The sequence below is a fragment of the Zea mays genome, chromosome 4 (genome assembly GCF_902167145.1).
Source record: "Zea mays cultivar B73 chromosome 4, Zm-B73-REFERENCE-NAM-5.0, whole genome shotgun sequence".
NCBI lineage: Eukaryota > Viridiplantae > Streptophyta > Magnoliopsida > Poales > Poaceae > Zea > Zea mays.
In genome coordinates this window covers 3,729,538-3,744,094 of record NC_050099.1, presented here as the reverse complement: position 1 = coordinate 3,744,094, position 14,557 = coordinate 3,729,538, and the positions used below count along the sequence as shown (strand labels likewise).

At 42.1% G+C, this 14,557-nt stretch overlaps 1 protein-coding gene across 3 annotated transcripts; it reads left to right on the top strand.

Moving 5' to 3' along the window:
• Positions 1–214: 214 nt before the first annotated feature.
• Positions 215–3,819, top strand: LOC103652720 (agamous-like MADS-box protein AGL65). 3 transcript variants are annotated; one of them, XM_008679679.3, is made up of 12 exons: positions 215–781; positions 1,049–1,108; positions 1,186–1,204; positions 1,281–1,345; positions 1,444–1,459; positions 1,560–1,621; positions 1,871–1,967; positions 2,098–2,148; positions 2,250–2,380; positions 2,470–2,884; positions 3,279–3,414; positions 3,806–3,819. In XM_008679679.3, exons 1-11 carry the CDS (start codon positions 468–470, stop codon positions 3,366–3,368), a joined length of 1,320 nt encoding a protein of 439 aa, XP_008677901.1. In that variant the 5' UTR covers positions 215–467; the 3' UTR covers positions 3,369–3,414; positions 3,806–3,819. The 3 variants fall into 3 exon arrangements, with proteins under 3 accessions (XP_008677901.1, XP_008677900.1, XP_008677902.1); XM_008679678.3 differs by lacking the exon at positions 3,806–3,819 and having other exon boundaries at positions 216–781; positions 3,279–3,705; XM_008679680.4 differs by lacking the exon at positions 3,806–3,819 and having other exon boundaries at positions 222–781; positions 3,289–3,705.
• The last annotated feature ends 10,738 nt before the right edge of the window (positions 3,820–14,557 follow it).

The following is a 14,557-nucleotide window of genomic DNA, read 5'->3' as shown; positions in this document are numbered from 1 at the left end:
GATGTGGCGCTGAGGTGGCTGACGTGCACTAATGCACCAGCATATAGTCGATAGCTAATGAGTATATCAAAATATATTCCGTAAACGTAAGAAAGTACTCTGATATAAAGGTAATAAATACAGGAGATCGTCGAGGCGAGACACAGACAATGCACACATAATCCGCTTTGTCAGTTAACCTCCGGCGAACCGCCTCCCGCGCGTTTCTCTCTGCCGGCCCTCCACATCTCTCGCACCCTTCTCTCTCTCCTCGCCCCGGTCGACTGCCGATATCGCCGGCCTCGATCCCTTCTGCATTCACAAGCCGCGCGCGCGCGTGGGATCATCGACCAGCAGCTTCTTCCCCTCGTCGCCATTAAATTCCTCCTCCCGGCCGACCCCGCCACCACCGTCTGCGCGCCGGCCGGCGGTCCGCCACTCTGTCCCGTCCGATTTCACGTCGCAGAAGCAAGAGAGACAAGCGTCGCATGCAATCCAATTGCCTTGCTCTGGACGCCGCGCCAAGGAAGAAGACGACCCGTTGGGCTTGCGACCCAGACACGGCGGTGGCGATCGGTGTGATCTCAGCTCTCACTCTTCTTGTCGTCGTCCTCGCGATGGGGAGGGTGAAGCTGAAGATCAAGAGGCTGGAAAACAACAGCGGGAGACAGGTGACGTACTCCAAGCGGCGATCGGGCATCCTCAAGAAGGCTAAGGAGCTCTCCATCCTATGTGACATCGACCTAATGCTTATAATGTTCTCGCCCACGGACAAACCCACCATATGCATTGGCGATAGAAGGTACGCATGCATGCATTGGCAATTGATCAATCAATCTTGTGGCTGAAATTGGGATATAGCAGTTTTTATTTAGATGATAAAGGCGTTGGGTTTTTTTCTCTCTCTCTATCTCTCCCTGAATGACCGTTGTGTTGTTCTTTCTGATCGCTCTGTTCCAATGATTTATCTGAAAAAAGATTAAAAAAATACAGATAGTGTAATCACAACTATAAATTACTATTGGATCTTCCCTTTACGCATTTTCCTCACACATTGTTGTCTTTGCAGTACCCTCGAGGAAGTTGTAGCGAAATATACACAGTTAACCCCTCAGGAGAGAGCTAAAAGGTAAATTTAGTCATATGTATTATACGATGCTCGTGAAATTATATACCAACCAATGTTCTTTTTCCACCGCTGAGCAGGAAACTGGAGAGCTTAGAGGTAATCTATCTCAACCGACAGATTTTCCGACATGGTTTCTCACTTGACACTAACCTCAATTGTTGTGCTCAAAAAGGCTCTAAAGAAGACTTTCAAGAAACTAGACCACGATGTAAATATTCAAGACTTTCTAGGCTCGCGGTAATTCTGTCATTTTAAAAAAATAGAATGCTCGTAGCAACATATAGATGACTAGTTCGAAAGAAATCGCTAACATATTGTTTCTAAATCCACTGCAGGGTTCAGACAGTCGAGGTAGAATATGATGAGTCGACAACTGAAAGCGAGTTATGTGATTTCATTTTTCCCCCCCCTTCATGTTTCTAATGCTATTTGGATTTCAATAATTTGACAGGAGCTATCAGCAGAGCTTGTCTCGTTGCAGGGTCAGGTGGCGGAGCTTCAAAAGCGTGTCAGGTGAATAACATCAGCTCATAACATATTCAGCATAAGGAACTATATTGATAAATGCTGTAGGAATGCATATCTCTTTTGAAATCTTTCCACTTAGTGTCGCTGTGATTTTCCTTTCATGACACATGATCCTGTTAAATGTTCTCCACGTTGTGAATCTATGGCATTGATTAGCCTGTCACAGAAATAATGGGCAAACCAAAAAAAATTTGAGAGAAGTGTAACGGCAAGGCGATTTGTTTTGTTCTTCAGTGATTGGAGCGATCCTGAGAAAGTTGACAATATCGACAATATAAGAGCAATGGAGCAATCTCTCAAAGAAACTATTAATCATATCCAAATCCATAAGGTACACATCTGTAACCTTATGGTTAACTACTTTATAATCTCAATATCTAGTTAACATTATTATCTGAATTTTCAATATCAAATCAGATTAGTTCTGACCTTTGCATCTGTTTGGGTCTCTGCCTCTCCAGGGGAACTTCGGAAAGCAACATCTAATCGGGCTACAGTATGCTGCTACCCAGGTAACTAACTAACTAACCTACCACAGCTTCAGGTGCATGTGACATGAGACGTTAATTTTGTTCAGATTAAGATGTTGCTTTCCTGTCATGCCATGTTTCAGTTCCAGACCGACATGCAGTTGCCTCTAGGACTGCCCGGCGAGTCAGGCCCTTCGTCGTGGTTCCAAAACGGCGGCGCTGATGGGCAACAAGCCATGATGCTAACGGACGAGTCCGGCCTGCTCCATCAGAGGTGAATTCAAGCTCCGAGTTGTGCATTGCTCTGACGAACAAACTGCCCTTCGTCGTTAACTGACGACGAGCAAACTGATCTTGGCGCAGAGACATTGCGCAGGGCTATCCAAGCTACTTCAGCACGGTCAAGCAGGATCCCGACACCGGTGGTAGCAGCAGTGATCACGGGCAGGTGGTGCTTCACCATCCGCAGCCGCCCGACTTCAGCCAGACCGAGTGCCTGACGTCGCTGCACCTGCCGTCGCAGCAGTTCCCGTACCCACCCTTCGACCACCACGGCCTTTACAGCGACCGAATTTTCAGGCCAGACGCAGTTGAGCTGCACGCCGGCGGCGTCGCCAGTATGGACTTTCTCAGCGGTCAGTACGACTTGCCGAGGCCTGGCGATGATGCCAGCTTCCATAACTGGGCGTCAGCTGCAGCATGTAGTGCAACCATGTTCGACCAGCAACAGCAACAGCAGCATCAGCATCACCAGCAACCACAATCTTCACCTGCACAAGTGAGTGCATAATTACAAAACCAATCTTTCGACTGTTCGTTCTGCCGCATGTGAACTTGCTTATCTATCTATTTGCTGTCACAAGTTTATAGCTCCGCTGAAACATTTTCCGATACATATTTTTTTTTCTCATCTCACATTAGTTGACCCATTTTTATCCATGTTTATTAAGACTTAATTCAATCCACAGTCCATATCAAACTGATTTAAGTTCTGAGCAATTCTATGGGCGATGAGAGCTTTCCAATCATTGTTTAAATTCATTTATTAAAATTTAAAATCATGCAGAAAGAATGTGCAGTTATGATTTTTTTTTTTTTTTTTGCCTTTGGCATTATATGTTTTACTGATTTCGGTATCTCTTGTGGACCATGACTGAATCTCTAACCATCAGCTTCCTGCAGCAACAACTCTAGCAACTGCCTCGTTCGATCACGCCGTTTATCACAGTTCATCTCAGCACCAACAAGTCATGATCGGTTGATCCTATATATGGTAAAAAAATCGGAGATAATATTGCCCTCCAAAAGGTGCTACCCTAAACTAATCATCAATGCAAAATGTGTATAGGCAACACTGTCGATGTAAAATATATATTTATTGTAGCTAATTCTTTCTTGTAAGTATCTATCTGTCTCCTGTATACTACTGGTATAGCTTTCATAAAAGGATTGGGCACTTAACTATTAGTTCATAGGCATTCATCTTTGCATGAATGAATATATTTGAAATTTTGGCCACCATGCATGGCCTTTCCTTTATTGTACTGGTTCACTTGAATCTCTCTTTTTAATATAATGATGATATGCAGTTCTCCTGCATGTTCGAGAAACAATTACCATGGTTAAAAATGATATTGTGGTTTTCTAACTCATTTCTATACGTATGGAAACTAATCATTGTATTCATTTGTCAGAACAGTCAGTTGCATCTTGGAAAAAAAGGAGACCAACTAGAATATAATGCTACTATAGTATACTATGAGGTTCTACGGCATAGACCAATGCAACTCGAATCAAATATCACCAGGAGTGTGCGGTCAACGAGTTAGCTAGTGTACACTGTACACTCGTAAACAACAAGTTCCTTGGATTTACTACACCCGTAGGAAGCTCAAATATTCAGGGACAAGAGTTTTTTTTATTATTTTGGTTTTTTATTCTTTTTGGTTGGGTTGTTTTCACCATTTTTTGTAAACTATAGCTAAGTGGTTTTAGGTGTTTACTAGATTATGAGAAAACTGACTCCCAAATATTCTTAGGCCAATATTAAGGGGCGGAGCTCTCACAGCTCCGCTTCCGATGAGAATCACTCCCGTAGAGCTAAATAGTAAAAATCTGAACAGCTCCATCGTGGGAGTGAAGTGAATCTAGTCTCTATTTTGTACTAGAAAGTGGAAGCCAAAAAAACTGTTTCCCCAACCTACCCCCACTCTCTAACCCCTCAGGAATCACTTCACAGTCTATTTTCCAAATGATTTTCGTTAAATAAATTTACTTCTGCTAAAGAACCACTCGAAATCGCTCTATTATATAATCAACCCTCAGAGCTAGAGAATCATGGAGCGGAGCTCTATCAAATGAGCTCTAAAGTCACTAGGATGTACCTAGGTTGGAACAAAAAAATTCTAGCTAATTATTTCTCACAAAAAATAAGTCCGTGGATATACTACACCCATGAGTAGCTCAAATATATGGGGTCATGACTTTTTTTGTGATTTTGGGTTTGTGGTTTATTGGTTTTTTGTTTATTTTGACGTCTCAAGCATGGAAATCTTGCACTCAGCCACATGTTATTTTTCTTGGGCCAATTTTCTTGTGTGAATTTTTTCATGTCCATGCTCTCAGATTGATTTTCATGTTGTTAGCGCCGATTTGGTCACCAAACACTATAATGAACCGTATGACGGTACTTGGCACATTTAGATGATGTAGGGTCGAATAAAGTTGAAGATCTTTAGAGCACTAAGTCACCTCTATGATGGACATCACCTATTTGGGACCAAACAACAATGAATCCTAGGGTCTTCTCGTGTTGAGCAATATTTTGGGTTCGGCTCCGCGAGGTGAACTGTGGCGACGGTCCTTGATGGGTCATCGGGTCACATAGCGGTGCTCGTTGTAGCGACGCGGACGGTCCGTCGCTCTGGGCCAGACGGTCCATGACCTGGCGACAGAAGTGGCATCTTCCCTGCTGTCCGGACGGACCGCGCTCTATTCCAGACGGTCTTCGATGGCGTAGGGTTGTCTTCTCCTCGTATGACCTAGATCCCGCTCCCTAGGGGAGAGACCTATGGTGCTCCGGGTCAGCAGGTCACTCGGGGCGTCCCCAGACAACGTAGAGTCGCCTATGAATTAATAGATTAATTTGAGGAAGAATTCTTGAGTGAAGTAGACGAAGTAGATCTTGCCCCTTAGGAGGGGTAAGATCCTAGGGTCGTCTTGGGGTCGGCAGGCCAACCTAGGATGGATCTAGACGACGTAGAGTCGAATAGGGGTGGAGGTGGATATGTGGAAGGCTACAACTAAAGCTATGTTACATCTACTCATAGGGCAGGAAAGGTAAATAAAGTAGATAGGTTTGATTGGAATGTGTTCGGTGGTTCTCAATCGGTCGTACCCCTTCATATATATATAGGGGAGGTCTGGACCCGTTCCTAGGCGATAGCCAACAAATCCCACGTGATTATATAGATAACCACGCACGAGATAAGGATAATCATCGGAGTCAATTTGATCGTGGGGGCGCAAACCGTTCGGACCCTATGGCCGGACCGTCTGCCGCTTTTGGTGTTCAACACATGTTTCACCATTTTTAGCTATAGCTCACTGGTTTTGGGTGTTTTTAGGGTCACAAAAATATAGACTCCCAGACATTCTTATACCACTATTAAGTCCGCTAGGATGTACCAAGACTCATACAACATTTTTCTAGCTAGTATGTGCTCACAAATAATGAGTTCTTTGGATTTATTCAAAAACTCAAGGTCAAGAGTTTTTTTGGCTAATTTGGGTTTATCTTAACTAGAAAACTTTGTTTGTTATAACTTGTCAAATTTGGATGTCCCGGCACTAACCAAATGTTGTTTTCTAGGGCCCTCCTTGTCTAGATTTTTTATGACCTTGATCTCGAACCGATTTTCATGTTTTCACCATTTTTCATGAACTATAACTCACTGGTTTTAGTTGTTTTGGAGTTCTATAACTATCAAGTTCCAAACACTCTTAGGTCGCTATTTAGGCCGCCAAGATGTACATAGACTGAGACAACATTTTCTAGCTAGTTTCTGCTTACAAACGATGAATCCTTTAGAGTAAAGTACATTAGCGGTCCATGAACTTGGCACATTGTGTAACTTACCCCCGAAACTCAGAAAACCGGTCAAATAAGTCCTCAAACTTTGCAACCCAGGCAAAACCATCCAAATCTGGGTTTGCAAAACCGGATGTCGACGTGGCATGCCACATCGGAGCCACTTGGGGCCCCTAACTTGGCATGTTGTGTCACTTGGGTCCCTGAACTTGAATGTTATGTCACTTGAGTCCTCAAACTTTCATTAGTGTGCTCTAACATGGCTCGACATGCCATCATTATGTTTTAATTGAGTGGTATACATGTTACAAAGTTACATCTTTATCTTGTATACCTTAACATCATTGACAATCTTTCCACAAATTTCAAACTCATGCATGTGTGTAAGCTTGAATTTAAATCATTCAAGCACACATATAAGGGAAAATATCACTAATAAATAAAGTTTTATGGTGCTTATCATATCAAAATGACAAGGCTTAAAAGTTGGATAAGTGACATAAAATCCAAACCAAGTTAACAATTTACACTTGTGTGAAGTGCTACCTTAGATTATGCTTAGTCTTCATTTGTTTGTAGAATTATCAAACATCAATATACCAAGAAGGGAGAGATTGAAATGCTTTATTTTGGTGAATGGGTGATAAATTAGGTGGATTAATATGTTTTATGTTGAGATACACAAGATTTAGTCCACAGGTACACTAGGGTGAGTAACTCTAGTAGATATGATGTTGGAAGATAAAGATAAAGATATACCTTTGTAACATATAAATCGGATGTTGACGTGTCGTACCATATTATAACAAACTAATGAAAGTTCAGAGACTCAAGTGACATAGCATTCAAGTTCGAAGACCCAAGTGACACAACATGCCAAGTTAGGGACCCCAGGTGGCTCCGACGTAGCATGCCACGTCGGCATCCGGATTTGCAAATCGGGCTTTGGATGGTTTTGCATGGGCTGACAAAGTTCGAGGATCTGTTTGCCCGGTTTTCTGAGTTCTTTGGGAAATAAATGAGAATTTAGACTAATCAATGTTTTATTTGAGAGGCATATTTTTCTTCTAAATGCATATTAAATAAATATAAAAATATGCATCATGATGGGGCTTTCTTTGGTGCACTTAATTGGAAAGTTTAACCCTAGGGTTTGAGTTAAGTTGAATTTGAAATTAGAATTTGAAAAGTTAAATAGGAAAATAAAATCAGGAAAAGAAAAGAAAAGAAAATGAGAATAAAAAAGAGAAGAAGAATTCTGCTGACCAGCTGGGCCGAAACCCTTCTAGATCCATTTTCCTTTTTCCTCCACGCTGGCAGCCCAGGATGGAAGTGTTGTGCTGACAGGCGGACCCCGCCTGTCAGCCAGCATCCCCCCGCCCTGATGCGTGTGCAAAATGAGTTGTGGCCGCTGATAATTGGGCCCCAGGTATGTTTCCCTTGCGTCCTAGCACGGCTCACTAGCGCGCAGGCCCAGGCCATCTGAAGCTTCCCTTCTCCACGCATGGATCCCAACAACAACAGCCCCGCCGACCTCACCAGGACCTTAAAACCTTGGGGAGGACCTCCTCTATGCCCCTCTCAACCGCCTGCGACCCTGTGCCCATCCCCATAACCCCTAATTGTAAAAGTGAAATGGGCTTTTACATTTCCTATAATCGATTTTTGTGTTTGACGTCCATCACAAATCACGTGGACTAACTAGTTTGCCGAGTTGTCTATTATCTCATGTGCATAAAATTCAACATAAACCAACAAAGAAAATAAGTTGGGAACTCTACAAAGTTTGGAGCAAAGACAAGCATTGGTGCTAGTGGCGCACCGGACACTGTCCGGTGCCCAGGCCGAGCACCCCGCGAAGTGGCAGCTCTCGGTTTTTCTGGGAGTCGCTCCGCTATAATTCACCGGACATGTCCGGTGAGCCGATAGAGCAACGGTCAACTGCGCCCAACAGTCGACTGCGGTGAACAGTAAAAAGTGCACAGTGAAGAAGTCAGAAGTCAGAGTTACGAAGTTAGAACGCACCGGACTGTCCGGTGTGCTACCGGACTGTCCGGTGCCGCAAGAGGACAAAGGACTTCAATGGTAAACCGCTCCAAACCCCAACGGTCGGCTGACGTGGCACGCACCAGACAATGAACAGTGCCATGTCCGGTGCACCACTGGACTGTCTGGTGTGCGATCGACAACAAGGATAGAATAATGGTTGGGGCTATAAATTCCCCCAACCACCATCATTCAAGCCATCCAAGTTTTCTGAACTCTACATTCAATACAAGAGCAAAAGCATTCACTCCAAGACACATCCAAAAGATCAAATCCTCTCCAAGCCTCAAAATCAACTCAATTGCTTAGTGACTTAAGAGAGGATGTTTTGTGTTTCTTTTGTTGCTCTTGTTGCTTGGATTGCTTTCTCCTTCTCATTCTAATTCTTCTAAGTGCTTTGTAAAGCTAGCAAGAGACACCTAAGTGTGTGGTGATCCTTGTGGGGTCTTAGTGACCCAAGTGATTAAGGAGAAGCACTCGACCGGTCTGTGTGACGATTGAGAGAGGGAAAGGGTTGAAATAGACCCGGCCTTTGTGGCCTCCTCAACGGGGACTAGGTTCTTTGGAACCGAACCTCGGTAAACAAATCACCGTGTTCATTTGTGTTGATCCCCACTTGATTTATTTTCCCTTCTTTTCTCTCTCTAAAAGTTCCCTTGCTCATATTGATTTGAGTTTGCTCCCAAGATCATCCGCATTGATTGAGCAACTCATAGCAAGGAGAACTATCTTCCGCACTCCGATTTATTTCTAACACTAACCCCGGGCATAGTGTGTGTTCAAAGTTATAATTTCAGGTTTCACCTATTCACCCCCCTCTAGGCGACTTTCAAATTGCGTCGTGTGAACTCAGACGAGAGAGGAGTGCGCCGCCACACCGGAAGCGTGTTTCGTCGACATTGGGCCCTTGGTGGCTGTCCATGGAGCTTCGCCAAGTCGCCAGAAACATGCTTGTGGTTGTGCCGGGCGGAATTTGAAGACGGTGAACTAGGGATTGCTCACCGGCAATTGTTGCCACCGTGCGCTAGCTCCTCATCGTGACCAAACCGTCCCGATCAATGTCCCCTATAAGCAATCGCATACCTTAATTCCCGCCGAGCTCTACTTTGATTTGTGCCAAGCGGATTGGGGTTTTCTGCGCCGAAAGCCGCTCGAGCTGCTGGCCGGTGGTGGCGCCGTCGTAGCTGGCTTATGCTACTCGGTCGTCGTCGTGCGAAGACGATGGCACAGGAACCCTTGATCAGAGAACAGATGGATGGGATTAGATCGAGGCATCGGGGGGCTAAGGACCATGGAAAGGTTTTGGACGGTCGAGATCTATGGATGGTGCGTGTTTGGTTCATGACCGCAGATCGGTAGACGAGAGGGTGAGAGTGGGAGGCGGGGCACATTAAATCCCGACCCTTAGATCAGGATCGGGCGGGTCATATCATGCATCTGTTCAATTTTAGGTGAGGTTGATCCTGACCGTAAGCATGAAATCCAACGGCCAAAAATAGAACTTACCTTTTCGGTCGTAGACTTTTGCAAAAGAAACCCGAGAACCCTATGAAATAAACCCGCAGTCCACTCCTGGTATAAAATAATTACAGTTAGGTCCTATTTTTTATACTTTAGTCCCTGAATCTTCCTAGAATTAATACCCGCAGTCACGCGGGGAGTAAATAAATCGAGTAAATTAATATATAAAATGATTTCTAGTATAGAAATAATTCTAAAATCTTGCTTAAGTCATAATTAATTCATTTTAATTCTTTTTTGATTTGTTCCAGTTGCATTAGGTTCGTATTAATACTACCAACAACCGAGTAACCTTATTTTGTTATGTAACATGTTGTCAAAATCGAGCACTTAATTGTTTTAGCCTACGTTTAACTTATCCAAGCACATACAATTTTAGAAAATCATATCTTATTCATTTTAACTCCGATTTTAGTGTTTCTCGAACCTACGATCTCGTAGCAATGCATAGATCATTATTATGCAGTTTGTGCTCATATTTGTTGTGATGTTAATTTCTCCTATACCATGTTTGTTTGTATTGTTGCGTGTAGACGAGCAAGTGACCGAGGAACCCGGTACTCAGCATGTCGAAAATACTGAGCATGAGCTCGTTGAAGGCAAGTTGTGCCCTTCATCACTCTTCTTTACCCAATAATGTTCCAATTAATTACTATGGCATGCTCAGGTTAATTTTGATGGGACCTAATAGGGTACCCTAGTTTGGTCAACTTTACACCTTGCTCACCACTAAACTTTTTGGGTAGTATCTGTTATTGCTCTATTTGGTTTTGGGTGTTAAGATACATATTATTCATGATCATGCTAATTATTGCCTTTGGATTATTTACTGTTCATGATAAGATTATTATGTTAATTGGAACATGGAGTGACCACCCAGGAAAACAGTGCTACCACAAGGGTGGAATGGAACGTCCTTGGCTGATTAATTAGGAAAGCTAGTGTGAGCTAACCTTTTCCTGAAAGGGGCAAGCGGGGTGGAGGATGCAGGTGTAGGTAGGTCCTCTGGACGGACTATCTGTTTAGCTTTTCGGACAAGAGATTCATATATCGCTTTCGGCCCGGAAACCGTAGCGGTTCTCTCCTCTAGTGGAACTTTGTAGAGGCCTCGCAGTGTACCCTCGCCTACTAAACTTGGAAGTGTTTAAGGGTTTGATCAACCCAAGGTGAATAAAGGGAACACTTCTTGTGGGTAAAGATGTGTAACCTCTACAGAGTGTAAAACTAGTATATCAATCGTGCTCACGACCATGAGCGGCTCGGGCCCTCACATGAGTAACTTATAGAATTAAACCTAATTGGTCATGTGCATCACATTATGGTTTTATTATTAATTTTGATCTCATAATTATTAGGTTGGTATTTAATTATACTTAGTAACTGCTAATAAAATTTGACCAACTTATTAAAAGCAATGATTTGCCTTAACCATTATTTGTTGATCAGCCTGACACTATACATGGGCCTCACCGTAAGTGAGCTCATGCACATTATTCCCCACACTTGCGATAAAACTTCCCCCAACATGTGAAGAGTAGGTGGCCCTAGAGGAAGATTACTACGAGAAGTTCAATGAGGTCTAGGTGTCGTCTCCCAATCAGCTGATTAGAGCCATGGGACAATAATGTTATTAGTTCGTTCTATTTATTATCATTTATTTTGTAAGACGTTTTCGTTATGTAATAAAGATTGTGACATTTATCTCTATACACTAAGTCATTGTATGTGTTGGTCTTCTTTGACGCATATATAAGACGCACCCAGGTTTGCCCCTTAAATCTGGGTGTAACAGTTCGGGGGGTAAATGATACAGCACAACTTCGTGGACCACTAGTGTACTTTATGCGACGACTCGACCAGATTTATAAGAGGTCAAGTATGAAAACCATCTGCCCGACAGTGATTTCCCACACTTGAACCCATATAAACCTAGGGGTCTAATGAAATAGCGAAGGATCTCAAACTTTTCCTTTGCAACCAAGATCGTAATAAATTAACATTCACTGCATCACGTGATACAACATTCCACAGAATTTAAGGTAGATCAGAGTAAATAGAGTTATTACAACTTAGTCAGCACGAAATCCCAAATGTGACATAACAAGTAGCATCACCGTAGTGATTAATTTTAGCGGAAGCAATTATTCAAGTAGCGCCCATAACACGTGTGGGGTTTTCAAAGTACAGTGCCAACATTAGGGTTGTCAACCCACCAAAAAGCATGAGAGAAGAATGGAGAAGCCATGCCCATGGCTTAGTCATTTCCCGAAGCCGGGTATAAGCAGTGCTCACAATCTCCATAGAACATCTGGCCATCTGCAACAAAATTGGGAACAGAACCCTGAGTACTGTAATGTACTTAGCTAGTTTGACCCGTACAAAACCAGGAAATAAGAAACTAAAAGACTCCAAGGATTATGCAAAGCTTTATCTAGGGTTGGCTCTTTGCTTTGTAAGAGTAATAGGAGTTAATGAAGTTATCAATAGTTTAAAAGGGTATCATGTTTATTAATCCACTTTTAGCAGTTCAGTATTAATACCTATTCTGCTGTGAAACTAGATTTGCACCTAGCTCTCTAAATGATCATTGCCAAATTCACTATAAGTCTAATTATAACTTTAGTGATGAATCAAGTTAAGAAAAATTGTTTATGATTAATCAAACAAGATTAACACAGCCCTTAATTTTAATCAGAGACATTATCATTCTTAATCCCTAACATCATTCCCATAAAAATCGTAGTTCTTACTACGATGATATAGCTCAAGTCAAGTGCTCACTATCTAGGAGCGATGGCGATTCGAATCGTTTACTAACCAGCTGGTGGGGTACTCCTAACACAAATCATACCCATAGTACTTCGTGAGATATGATCACCACCACACTCATTCCAGTAGCAGCTTAGCTGCACACCATGGATTCCACAGGGGTCACCAAACCCAGGGACTGCCTAACTACCAGAGGGTCAGGGCATACCATACACCATGGGTCATCTCGCCGTGTCCCCATCACTCCTCACCCACACTAGTAAGTGCACTACGAAGTCGAATCTGGCTAGAATAGTATTCTGGCTTCGCGGTCGAAACGAATTATCCGGCCAGCTAAGTGTTTAGGCATAAATTCAACATGACTCGAGGGACCACAACGGTACGGTCCTTAATCGACATAGGCGGGATCACTATGGCCAACATCCCCAATAAACTCCGCTCGGTCTCAAATTAACCTTCATTATTATCATGGATATCACCCGGTGACTTTATCCCAACCAAGCATAAGGTAAACGGTTATATCTCGCAGGTGACAGGAAATCACCCGACTTCTACTGTCTAAGCAGGCCTAAGCATTTTTAAGCGTACTTAAGTTAACCAAGTGGCAAGGATAGGGTAAACAAGGTAGTCAAGGATAAATGCAACAATTGTTTCCAAACAACTCCTACAACCTAATGCAAAAATCATGGGCAGGTAGTGAATAAATTAATTACTACAAAACATAGGAGATTAGATGCTTGGGTTTGCCTTTCTCGAAAGAACTAGGGCGGTGATTAGGACACTCCTGAGCTTCGGCTTCTGGCTCACCCTCTTCCACGAGAACTCCAAGTAGCTCCTCGGCGATCCCTACCAGCACTTCCTCCGGCGGTCCTATATGATGCATGGATGCAATATGAGGATAGTTGGTGCTTAAATGCAAGAGATGCATGGTGCTTATGGGTGCATGCGGTTTGCAACATTCTTTAAGATTTACTTTTCAGAGGCTGCTACAAATTGTTTCTACAAGATAGTCTACATCGTCCAAGAACATGTAGCATGTCTTTTCTTGGTTGGTCCTAATTATCGTTTTAAGAAATCATACAGCTCATCACCATTTACACTACAAGGTATTCCTACCTAGCAGGGTTGGAAGATATACTCCTATTCCAAATCACACTACACATACATGTGCACACACATTCAATGTACTTCATTTATTTTAAGAGTAGTTCATCTCTTAGTGAGAAGGACTTACTAAATGAATTGAACTGCCATAACAACAAGTGTTTTCTTAATTAAGCAAGTCTTAATCATAACTAAACCAACAATCACTTACAATTACTTAAATCCTTATACTCTACTTAATTGGACTTGCATAGTAACTATTAATTCGACTTCTCCAAAAAAATACTATAAAAATTACAGTGAGTAGGGTTCATCTATCATACTTTACTACAGAAATATCAACTTATTTGGACTATTATTTTTTACTGCACAAAAATAACAAGAAACAGGATAGAAAAGCATTTTAAACTATTTGTATTACCAAACTAGCTAAACAGCAATTATTATAATTTTCCCATGATTTACATAGCACAGTAACATGGCATAAAAAATTACACAGACATTTTGATTGTAAATCTTTTTCCATGATTTTCTAAAGAAAGCAACCTTTTTCATTTTTAAATCCTAACTCAAAATCTTTTCATACAACCAGTGGCTCATTTTTTTCAGATGTGACAAAATACATAAGTCATGCACACAAAAAGTTTCACACCAATACCAGAGAGTTTGCTATTTATTTACTATTTTCTAAGAAATTAGCAACTTCACTTTTTAATTCACAAAAGTCATTTTCTCAACAAAACATACCCCTAACATATTTATCACAGATATATAATCTTAGGAGAAGCCTAACAAAATTAGAATCTGATTTTTCTGACCATTATTCCAGTCACCATAATTTTTAGAAGAAAAACTCGGTTTCCTTGTTTAAATCAAAATTGTGCATAAAAGTATTAGGAACTCGACATGCAACATTTTTAA